The sequence below is a fragment of the Trachypithecus francoisi genome, unplaced genomic scaffold, assembly GCF_009764315.1.
Source record: "Trachypithecus francoisi isolate TF-2019V2 unplaced genomic scaffold, Tfra_2.0 Lachesis_group11, whole genome shotgun sequence".
NCBI lineage: Eukaryota > Metazoa > Chordata > Mammalia > Primates > Cercopithecidae > Trachypithecus > Trachypithecus francoisi.
This window is the reverse complement of record NW_022681456.1, coordinates 127,191,445-127,203,796: the sequence shown is the minus strand read 5'-3', so window position 1 is coordinate 127,203,796 and position 12,352 is coordinate 127,191,445. Positions and strand designations below refer to the sequence as shown.

General features: G+C 43.5%; 1 protein-coding gene across 1 annotated transcript in view; it reads left to right on the top strand.

Annotated features, from left to right (window-relative positions):
• GALNT8 (polypeptide N-acetylgalactosaminyltransferase 8) overlaps positions 1 to 7,939 on the top strand; it is a 58,819-nt gene extending 50,880 nt beyond the window's left edge. Inside the window, exon 11 of the mRNA XM_033223130.1 lies at positions 6,580 to 7,939. Coding sequence (XP_033079021.1) covers positions 6,580 to 6,732 — 153 coding nt within the window. The 3' untranslated portion in view covers positions 6,733 to 7,939. The remainder of the gene's footprint in view (positions 1 to 6,579) is intronic.
• Positions 7,940 to 12,352: the final 4,413 nt, after the last annotated feature.

The window sequence follows — 12,352 nt, the reverse complement described above, 5'->3', positions numbered from 1 at the left end:
ACGACTGGAGGGTCTTGGCTGACAGCAGTCTATGGGGAATTTACAATGGATAGGGTTGCTCCGAAAGCTTCTGCACTCTTGGGCCAATTCGTTAGGAAGGGGCAGTACCTCCTGGAGGGAGCTGCTGCTCTGTCTGTGACTGTGTCTCTGAATGTGGTACTATGCTTGGTTCAGGTGCCACACGGACAATCTAGTTCAACAGTTTCTAACTTTTCAAAGTTTATGACCCCTTTGAGGAGTCACTGATAGCTGTGGACTCTCTCTCTCCAGGAAAACATACATATGAACCTATGTGCAAGATTTGCTTACAGTTTCAGAGGTTTTTTGCATCCTAGATTAAGCTTCCCTGGGCTAGACAATCTCGATTAGAAGGAGGAGGGTAATGTCTTCTCAGTCTCTTGTGTCTCACTTTACGCTCCAATTCTATGGAACTACGTGTAATTCAATGAAAATCCAGGTTCCCTCTTATCTTAGGCCTTTCTGCAGGTGTTATTCCCTCTCCTCCCACTTCGTCACCAGACCAACTACAAAGTGTTCCCCTGGCCTTACACGTCACCTCCTTGGAAGCCTTCCGTGAGCCCAGAGGAGTCAGTTGAGTGGTTCCTCTTGATGCTCTCAGGGGCGCTTTTGTAGCCCTAGTCTTACCATCTCTTGCAATTGTCTGCTCACTTGCTTCTTTTCATCATTTGGCTGTGAGCTGGAAGGCAGGGCCTGGGGTTTGTTGTTTTTTCTCTAGCATCTGGCACAACCCGTAAGAACATGGCAGGCACTCGACAAATGGTTGCAGAGCAAATGGAAGATTGGCAGGCCTGGAGATATGAGCTTGAAAGGCTTGTTAGGCTTATGGATAGAGAAAAAGGTGACGCTGTCTTTATGAGGAAGAGGGAGTAGATTTGTTTAATGCCTCAGGAGGGCAGAACTGAGACCAATAGGTAAAGATTAAGGAGGCAGATTTTGACTTAATGTAGGAGCAAGGGGAGGACTTACTAAAGGCCTCACAGCTTCAGGTTTCCCACAGAAGAATAGGCTGCTGAGCGTGGTGGTGAGTTCTCCGTCAATGGCAGTCACCAAGCACAACATGTCTGAGCATCTGGCAGGCCTAGGGTGCTAAATATGAGTTTTTGATGTCCTCAGTCCTATCTTTTTTGTTCGTGTGAAGGAAACTACTACAAGTTTACTTGGTTTTAAAAAATTAATAATCACTGTGTTCAAGTTATAAATTAAAACATTTAATGAGATAGTGTGTGTAAAGCATTTAGCATGGTACTTGGTGCAAAGGGGTGTTCAAAGAATCATGGTTTTTCTTTAAGCTTTTCAGTTCAGGTTATAAATCTTATTGTTTTATCCGTAAGGCTAACAAGTTTTGACAATCCCCTTTAAAGAAGATTTTTTTAAATTTAATAAATTAAATTCCATTAAACATTGTGAGCTGTATTTACAAATTTAATACGTTAAATTTCCTTTCTTAAGAACTTCAATGACCTGACTTTAAATTTTTCAATTCTTAAGTTCTCTTAAATGTTTTAGAAGTGTTTATAAAGTCAGTAAAATTTCACCATCAGGTCACCCATTTAATTACTCAAATACACATTTTAAAATTGCTGTCACAAGATTAATCTGTAAGATGCCCATTTTCTTAAATACAAGTACTTAAAGTAAATATACACAGAATCTTTGGCAAGTGCTATGTATTTGATTCCCTTAATAGCTACACTTTATCCTAAATCTCCTATGAATTAAAGATACAATGTATTCTAAAGAAATAATATTTTTAGATAAAATTTTATTCTCATTTTTCCATATCTTTTTTTCTGTTTTTTCTTTTCATGATAACAGCCTACCGTTACTAAATAAATAATTATGCATTCCAAACATTTTGAAAGTTGCCTTGCCAAGAAAATTCTGGATGATCGCCTTCTCAGTTGACTGAGGCTACTGACAGAAAAGAGATTTGGGTTGGCTGTGAGATCTGGAAGGCAGGACATCCAGGGAAATTCTGCCAATCATTCTAACATACAGGCTGGGTCCATTTCTATGGCCACTATGTCAAGAACTACAAAAGCTGAAAAGGGAGGTGATCATGTAATTTCTGGTGGGTTACCTAATATTAATTAGTCTTGAGTGGATTCACTCCATCTAACCCTTTTCCATCCATCTTACCTCTTAGGTCTACAATTCTTTCAGATATGAAAAATGATACTTGATTGAATGTTGGGCTCTTCTGGTCCTCACTTTTCTTTGTAGACACAGCTTACAAATTCATTTGCTAAAAATTTACCAAAGAAATTTTGCAAAATTGAGAGGGAGATGAGACTAGATCATCCCTTTGTTTTCTTTGATTTCATGATTCTGTGTTTTGGGTGTACCAGAGGAGGCTGTGACCCCTGTGACTCACAAGAGAGCCAGTGATGGGGCGGGGAGCCAGTTGAAGAAGAGAAGGCCTAGTCAGACACGTGGACTTGAACTTGAGGAGCACTGCATTGAGATAGTGACGCCACCGAAGTAAGGGGGCATTTGGGGAAGGTTATCCATCTTCGGGGTGAAGCAACAGCTCACAAAACGAAGAAGGTCTCTGTGAGGAGTAGTGAGGAGTAGTGAGGAGGAGGAGAGCGCTCATGGTGAGGAGTTGGAAGTGCGGGGAAAGAGGAAGTGGGGAGGGAGTGCTCCCACACACCGCTGGTGAGCGTGGAGACTGGCACGGCTCCAGAAGCAACGTGCCCACGTGTAGGAAAACCAGACGCTCCTCAGAACTCAGACTAACTATAACTCTTTTTAAGGCACTGATTCTTTTTTAGGACAATATCTTTACTTAAAAAATAGTATAGAACATAGGCCAGGATTAATGTAGAAAATATCTTAATACTTATCACAGTGAAACACAAGGAAAAATTAAATGTCTAACAGTGGGGGATGCTTTGCTCATCCTTGAACTGAATATTATATAACCATTCAAATGATATTCTGAAGAAATCTATTTCAAAAAGTTAATAAAATGGGAAAAGATGTATGTAGAATGTTAAATGTATATCAAGAAGCAAGATGTAAACACCACATATACAATGTTATCTTGTTATGAGTGCTTTTATATACTTTATATATAAAATATTTTAAAATATATATATATATATATATATTTTTTTTTTTTTTGAGACGGAGTCTCACTCTGTCGCCGGGGCTGGAGTGCAGTGGCCGGATCTCAGCTCACTGCAAGCTCCGCCTCCCGGGTTCCCGCCATTCTCCTGCCTCAGCCTCCCGAGTAGCTGGGACTACAGGCGCCCACCACCTCGCCCGGCTAGTTTTTTGTATTTTTTAGTAGAGACGGGGTTTCACCGTGTTAGCCAGGATGGTCTCGATCTCCTGACCTCGTGATCCGCCCGTCTCGGCCTCCCAAAGTGCTGGGATTACAGGCTTGAGCCACCGCGCCCGGCCTTAAAATATATTTTTAATAAATATACTTCTAGTCAATCATCCTCTCCCCTGAAAGCTGCCAGCGATCCTGAGGACATGACCTCACGGACGATCTCAAAGGAGCTGCTCCATGCCTGCCTCACCTGCCAGTAGCCCATGTGCCCTGAGCCCTGGCCATTTATTTTAAAGTATTTTATATATTTTAAAGTATATTTTCCAAGTTAAAAAGGAAGGATCTCTTACTTTTGTAAAAGTGAAAAAGAAACAAAAACAAAAATCCTTTAAAAATTCTGGGCCGGGCGCGGTGGCTCACGCCTGTAATCCCAGCACTTTGGGAGGCCGAGGCGGGCGGATCACGAGGTCAGGAGATCGAGACCATCCTGGTTAACACGGTGAAACTCCGTCTCTACTAAAAATACAAAAAATTAGCCGGGCGTGTGGGGGGTGCCTGTAGTCCCAGTTGCTCGGGAGGCTGAGGCAGGAGAATGGCGTGAACCCAGGAGGCGGAGCTTGCAGTGAGCCGAGATCGCGCCACTGCACTCCAGCCTGGGCGACAGAGCCAGACTCTGTCTCAAAAAAAAAAAAAAAAAAAAAAATTCTGACAGGCAGCACCCCAAAACAAATACCAAAACGGCCAGGCGCAGTGTCTCATGCCTATAATCCCAGCACTTTGGGAGGCCAAGGCGGGCAGATCACGGACTGAGGTCAGCAGTTTGAGACCAGCCTGACCAACATGGTGAAACTCCATCTTTACTAAAAATACAAAAATTAGCTGGGCGTGGTGGCGGGCGGCTGTAATCCCAGCTACTCAGGAGGCTGAGGCAAGAGAATTACTTGAACCCGGGAGGCGGAGGTTGCAGTGAGCTGAGATCATGCCACTGCACTCTCTCCTGGGAAACAGAGCGAGACTGTGTCTCAAAAGAAAAAAAGAAAAAGCAAAAACAAAACAAACAAACAAACAAACAAACCCAAGACAAAATTGTGTAAGATACAGATGAACACAATTTGAAAGCAACTAGAGGATGTGTGGAACACTGTCAAAGCTCATGTCACATGGAAGTTGAATGGAAATCGAAAATAGACCACTGACTTTGTCTGAAAGGTCACACTAAATTAGAATAACCAAGAGTTACTGAACACATACATGCCCATGTGTGAGGTTAAACATTATCTCATTTAGTTCTTATGAAACATAGGTTTCAGAAGAGAAGTATGATCGCTAACTCCATCTCACCCATGAAGTAACCAGGGCACTGAGGAGTCCAGTTATTTGCTGAGGGCTATACGGTATAGTAAATGCCCAGCATTCAAACACGGGATCTTCACCAATGTGTGCTATTGCCTCGTTGCTTGGGAATTTGATTGTGAAAGGGAGAGAAAAACTGAATGTTTGTGGAAAGGGTTAGTAGAGTTGAGGTCTGGGTTTATTTTGTGCTTCTCGTATTGTGACATTTGGACTTGTTTAAAGGCAGTAGAAAAGGAATCTGCAAAGAGGGAGAAATAAAAGACGGATGTTAGGAATAGTGTTTCTCTAGCATCGAGGATGGCCGGGGCTCAGGGAACAGAGGGGGCTGCTGGCGGGTGAGGTAGGCATGGGGCCGCTCCTTTGAGATCGTCCGTGAGGCCGTGTCCTCAGGATCGCTGATGGCTTGTAGGGGACGGGAGGATTGAATAGAAGTGTGGTGTTCTTGACATTTAGTTAAAGTGAGTGCCAGGTGGGGGCTGACAGACAGAGCATGCTGAAGAGGCCTGGAAGAGGAACCCTGAGGAGTAAGCCCAGCTCTGGGGCCAGGCTGCTGTGGGCAGGTTTATGAGCCAGGCCTGCTCAGTTGGCAGACCCTGTCCACAAGGGCTCTGTGGTCTGGAAGCAAAGAGAGAGGAGTGGTGGCGGTGGCGGAGGAGAAGTTCCAGAATCTGAAGAGTTGCCCTGAATGGCCAATGTTGGATGGGTGCCCAGAGGAGGAAAGGGGTGGTTGGGGCTTCGGGGAGTCCAGGGACAGGCAAATTTGGGGGAGCAAGGGCCGTTGGAGGCAGTTTGTGATGGGAAGAGATGAGAAGCAGGGAGGTGATTGTGAGAGAGGAAGCAGAAATCTGGAGATGTTAGAGCTGCAGTCAGTCCCACCTGGTGTTCAAGAACTTGGTGGCAGTTTGTCTGAAGGGGAACAGTGAGGTCAGGGTTTCTCACTAGCCATCAGAATGAATGTTATGCACTCTAAGGATGATAGCAGAGTGCAGGGCATAAAGAGGAAACAGCCTGACCCAGGCACTAATATAGATCATGTGAGTCCTGCAAAGGGTTAAAGAGGGACGTGGGAGAGAGAGGGCCAGGAGCAGAGGGCAGGACCAGGAGAGATGGTAGTTTGGACAGATGGCAGGATTGTCAGTTGCTGAGATATGAAGATAAGGGGGAAGAAGCTCAGGGAGGTTGTGGGAATCACATAGGATCAAAGAGAAGGATGGCCCTTCCTTTCTCTTCTCCTGTGAGAATAGGGAGTGGCAGAGATGAACTGAGATTTGCTGCATGTTTCATGTGTCAGGCCCAAGATGGTCCATCAATATTAACCCTGATTTTAACCTTAATGTGAACTCTAAACCCGTTTTATACATGAGATTGACATTGAGCCTTGAAGAGAGCAGGTAATTTGCCCAAGCCCACATGGTTCGTATATGGTAGAGCAAGGATTCAACCCTACCATTGTAGCACTGACGCCTGTCATGTTCCCAGTCATAAACCTTGGCAAAGCCCCCTCCACAGGAGAGGCAGGAGGCTGCCTCAGAGGCTGCGGTTCCTGAATGTAGCTCCTGCTCCAGGCCCACGACACAGTTTCCCTGAAGAGGGAGAGAAGCACAAGGTGAAGGTGACCCTGATGGGTCTCATGGGGTCAGGGGCAAGGATGTGGAAAGGAGGACGCTTCCGTCTCAGAAGAGGCTGAGGGCATCGCAGGAAGCCAGAGCAACACCGCCTGGTTGGTCACTTTGCCATGGGGCTGGTAGAGGAAGCACTGGGTGGTCTCATCCTACATCCTGCTTCCTTTTCTCCCCTGGATGACTTGTGGAGGACTGAGAGGTCCCTCAGAATGTGGCTGAGCGCAGCAGGGAGAGCAGGGCCAGAAGAGACGATGAATTACTGAGGCTTTTCAGCACCTTGGCTCTGTCTCTCTTCCCCTCCAGGGAGGAGCTGTCATAAACAGGGATACCAAGCGGTGTCTGGAGATGAAGAAGGATCTTTTGGGTAACCACGTGCTTGTGCTCCAGACCTGTACCACGCAAGCGTGGGAAATCCAGCACACTGTCGGAGACTGGGGTCAGACCAACAGCCAGTGATCGCCAGACGGCGCTGGATCTGGGTCATCAATTCTTGCAAGTGGAACGACTTCTACTCCCAATACTCCCAGCTCCTTTCTCAATGAGAAGGAAAGCATGTGTATGTGTGTTTATGCAACTTCAGGTGGGGACCGTGTGTGTGCTGGGGTGTCTCTGTTGCAGAGCGGAGAGGAAACTGATGCCTCATCCCCAGCTTCCCTGGGAAGGTCGTGATATACATCAAATGCCATTCTTAGAAACTCCTTGAAATAACCAGCATCTTTTGGCTGTTATGTGGGGAGAGAAGGAGGAGGATGGAAGTTTATCTTTGACTTCTGCCTACGATGTTTAGCCTCCCTTCCCGACAGCTACTGTCGCCATCTGCCCCACACCTCCTCCCCAGCGCATCTGCCTGGGGACTCCCCAGGCTGCCAGGGGCCATTCCACGTGAGAGGCTGGGCCCTTCTCAGGCCGGCAGCATGACAGCTCTCCAGGTAGCACTAATTCTCCCTCCTGCCTGGGCTGTCCTGAGAGATGCAGCAAGTAGACAAGTAACTTTTAAAAATTCCTCCATTCCTCCTCCCATGACGGTTTTATTTGGACGATTAATCTCTCCCACACCAAAGAGATTCTGGAGGCTGAAGGGAGGAGAGAAGGCACCTGAACTCATCACAGCTATCCGGGGGACAGTGTGTTGAGAAGGGTAAGAAAATCCAGGGCCATCGGAGCCTTTCTCTTAGTAGGTTATAACATTTAATGACTGAATTACCTAGTCCCTCCTCCTACTCTTGCAAATTATGGAGAAGATGAGGCTTAAATAGAGGGACGCCGCTTTCTGGGGACAAAGAAGAGACTGCAGGCAAATCTTAAAACCAAGGATTCTGTGGTTGTCTGCTGGATAAATGTTTTCTGCTGGTTGGTGAGTTGGGAAGATACAGCTCAGCCTGCCAATTTTTGGCAAGGTCTTGGAGGCTGGTGGGACCAGGCACCATGGTGGGAGAGGAGGTAGGATGGTCCTGTGTGTGTGTTGTGTTGTGGAATCACCCTTCAAGCATGTGCTCCCAGAACCCCTTCTTCAGAGGTCCGCTTTTCTCTCTTAGTCCCATGTCAGGGCTGCCTGGAAATGATCTGGGGAATCATTAGGTTTTCTTAAGGCATTAGGCAAGCAAGACGGTGATAATTTGGTACTGAATTTAATCAATTAAAACTTATAAAAATGGGCTAGGCACGGTGGCTCACGCCTGTAATCCCAGCACTTTGGGAGGCCGAGGTGGGCGGATCAGGAGGTCAGGAGTTCGAGACCATCCTGGCTAACACAGTGAAACCCTGTCTCTACTAAAAATACAAAAAATTATCCAGGCGTGGTGGTGGGTGCTTGCAGCCCCAGCTACTCGGGAGGCTGAGGCAGGAAAATGGCGTAAACCCGGGAGGCGGAGCTTGCAGTGAACTGAGATTGCACCACTGCACTCCAGCCTGGGCGACAGAAAAAAAAAAACTTACAAAAATGAACTTTTAAAAGTGTACGGGTTATAGACAGCTTGATTAAAATTTCACTAAGAACACTGCCATATCAAGAAGTAAAACTACTGCAGATACAATTTTATTATGAAAAAATCAAGGGACAAGATGAATGTTAAGCAAATGTATAACTTCTAGCTTCTGCCTGGCAAATTGAAAGGAAAACGCAATTCACAGCAAAGTTTTGAAAAAGCATGTACCCAATAGAAAGTTGGATCAAAGACACAATATCCTTAAACATGTGAAAAGATGTTTAACCTCATTCATAGTTAGAGAAATGCAAATTAAAACAGTATTGAGATACTTTTCACTTAAATTGGTAAAAATTAAAAAGTAGGACAGCACATTCTTTTGGAAGGGCTGTGGGAAACAGGCAATCTTATAGATGCAAACTGGAGATATTTAGCAATATCTAAAGATACTGTGTGTACATTTTCGATTTGTGCCAGTAATTCCACCTCTAGAGATTTACCTCCAAAAATAAGAAAATACTTATGCACAAAGTAACTCTCTGCAGTATTCATTGTAACTGAGAAATGTTGAAAAAAAGAAAACAAAAAATGATGTGGCTGAACATCAGAGAATAATTGAATACCTCCATGTAATGGAGTACTATGCAGCTATGATAAAGAACAAAGACTCCTTGTCTGAATTGATATGGGGTGATTTCCAGCCAGTATCTTTTGTTAAGTGGAAAAAGAAAAGTTGTATCTATACTATGTACTTTTTAGTTAAGAAATAAGGGAAAAATATACCTGTATCTGTTCATTTCTGCAAAGTAAAACATAAGAAGAATAAATAAGAAAATAATGAGATTGGTCACAGTGGGTGGTGGTGGCTGGAAATAGGGCAGAAAAAATTGGGAATAGGAACGGGATAGAAGGGATGTGGGGAGAGTGACATTTCTCTAACTATATATTTTCTATAGTTTTGACTTCTAGATCCACATTATATTTCAAATGCTTAAAATATAAATATATAAAATCAATAAAGATAGAAACCCAAAATGGAGTATAAACAAAATTAACTGAACCTAACTATATTTCCATATTGTAAGTGGACATATACACACTCACTCATGCACACACACGTTGCTCACACCTAGCATGCAGCATGCAGATCTTGTTTCTAAATATTTTCCAGTAAAAGGAATTACAAGCCTTTGGAGAAATAGCTAATTTTAGGACTGAGGCTGGGATATCTTTCTATTTTAGAAAGTTATAAACTGCTCAAAAAATTATGGGGACATGTCACAAACCACAATGGTCAGGTTGAAGGGGGCTTCCACTGGCCAGATCTGGGACAATCTGAGTATTAAAATAAATAACGGTAATTTTAACAGAGTGATTGGCGTTAACATCACCAGTTGTCAGACAAACGAATATCATGGGCCTCCTGATATAATGCAAGAAGAACACAATATCACTTCTATGGTTTTCCTGCCAAAATACAGAACCTGAACCTATAATCTTGAGGAAACATCAATCAAACCCAAATTGAGAGACATTCTTCAAAAGAGATGGTCTGTGTGCTTCAAAAATGTCAACTCATGGAAGACAAAGAGAGACTGAGGAAGTGTTCCAGATTCAAGGAGACTAACGAGATAACTAAATGTAATGTGTGATCCTGGATTAGATCCTGGGCCTGAGGGCTTTTCCCCCCTTTGATTGTAAAGGACAGCAGTAGACAATAGGTGGAAGTTGAATAAGGTTTATTGATTAGATCATAGCATTGTATCCTGATTTTGATCATTGTACTCTGGCTGTATAAGAGGATGTTCTTTATTTTACAAAATGGTCCCTGGATGGAGTTGAGGGGAAGGGACATTGTCTCTGAGATTTTATATAGATAGATGATGGATGGGTGGATGGATGGATACAGCAGTAGACAGATTTGATGGAGCAGTGAATGGATAGAGATAGATAGATAGATAGATAGATAGATAGATAGATAGATAGACAGACAGAAGTGGGAATGATCAAGCAAATGTGGAAAAGTGAATCTGGATGAACGGTAAAGGGTTTGTTTACAAGAATTCTTTGTACTATGTTTGCAACTTTTCTGTACATCTGGAATTGTTTAAAAATAAAAACAAAAAATAAACTCAAAGAACGCCTAGCTAGATAGACACTAAATACCTCTTCCCTTTTAACTGCAATGATAAACAATAGCAGCTTAATTCAAGTTTGGTGTACTTTATTCTTTGAGGGAAATCTGTGATTCTCTCACACTTACAGCGAGGATGCAGAAAGCTGCTTAGGCTCTCCAGTTTCCCAGGGGTCCTGAGCTTCCCCCAGCAGCTCCGTTCTCCAGGGTAGCCTGTTAGTTATGACAAAGAACGTTATTGATTTGCTTCTTTGGCCCTAAAACCAGCTATGCATTCCTTGTCCTAAGATCTACATGGAATTTTGCTTATCTGGTCACTGTCTACTTCTAGCTTTCATTCGCCAGGACATGTGAAGGTTGTCTCAGTGACTGTCTTCAGTCCACTCAGGAAACTGTTCCCTTGGAAACCAAGTTAATTATTTATTGACCCCTCTCTCTGATTTTTGGGAACATTGGAGCTCTACTGTAAGTCAGTATGACCTTGTAAACAACAGTAAATATGACAAGTAAACTCGTCGATGACCCTGGAGTGTGAAAGGTCACCAAAACTCCAACAGAGAGGTCTGTGTTTGATTCCAGGAGTTGGATATCTGGAACTGTGGACCCGTCATTCATTCCCTTTCTTTGACTCAAAAAGTGAAAATCCCTGGGGCATCTTGCAAATGGCCATTTTCTCCCCATCCCACATTACTTCTCAATTTCCAGATGGCCATGCCCAATTTATCCCCTTATGGGAATAAGCCATGCTATAGCAGCCTTGAAGAACCACAGTTTACTGTTACAAAATGCTCCTCTCTTGGCCCTAAAGTAACAGGCTTGTTCCTCTTGTCATTCCACCTATCTAAAACTAGAATTACAAGGCAGCTTTGCTTGTTTTTCTCCCTACAACACCAAACTTCAAACAGAAATCCTAGGAATGCAGCTTGGATCTGTCCCACTCTTTATTGCAGCATTGCAGCCTCTACTTCCCTAGGATTCTGGCACTTTTCCAAAGGGAGCATGGCCTGGAGACTCAGGGTTCACTGCCGTCATGTGCATGGTTGATCCTCTTCTCCAGGCCCTAAGCATCACCTACATGAGGCTTGAGCATCCCAAGTCTGTCTTCAGAGGGAGCAACTTCCTCATCTGTGTAAGACCTAAAGGGTACAGAGCTGTGAGCCATGCCATAATGCGTTGACATTCTAGAATTTTAAAGTTGATCTCTTACAGAGTTCCCTCATTTTACTTGTAATACATTTTAACAATAGGAAATGTGCTTTTAGCTAATTTTCTAAATTTAAAGAAATTTGTGAAGTCCTTTTATAGAGATTAAATGAAATAGAGTGAGGTCTGTAATGTCAGGTTGAGTTAATTATCACTAGGATTAAAGGGTAAAATCAATGGCTCATGACTTTAAGTTATAATTTTAGCAAACACAATTTTCTCCCACATCTTAACAAATGTGGTTTAAAGGAGCAAATATGTCTCAAGATTCCAAATCTACCATCTCCTTGGAACTATAAAAACCAAATCTGTCAATATCACCAGAAAGATGTTTGGCTTCCGTAGCAAAAAAAAAAAACCTAGGAAGAAACTCAACTTTATATAACGAAATAAGAAGTAGGTATAGTTCTAACTTTAACTAATGAAACCAGGCATGTCAACATTCCCTAATGTTAATATTTTCCTTCTCTGTCTTACAAGCCATAAAGGCTAAGTTAGGACTTGGCCTTTCAAAGTAAGTTGTCAACCTTCTTTCACTCTTTGAAGGTTCTTCATTAACTGCTGAGTGAGGCTGGTGGTTCTGCTTCCAGGGCATTTTCTAGCTGAGACTAAATTAATGAAAATGGGCTTGAGTTTTGCTGTTACTACACGGACTTTGTCCTGGAGCCCCTGAGTCTCAGCTATTTCCCCCTCGTCAAGCTGTCTACTCTGCTTTCCAGAGAGCCTGCTGGTGGGCCTTCCTGATGGGTCTGCAGCCGATCTTGACCAGGTTTTCCATACGGGAATCCCTTCCTAGCATTGCTCAGGAAATTTT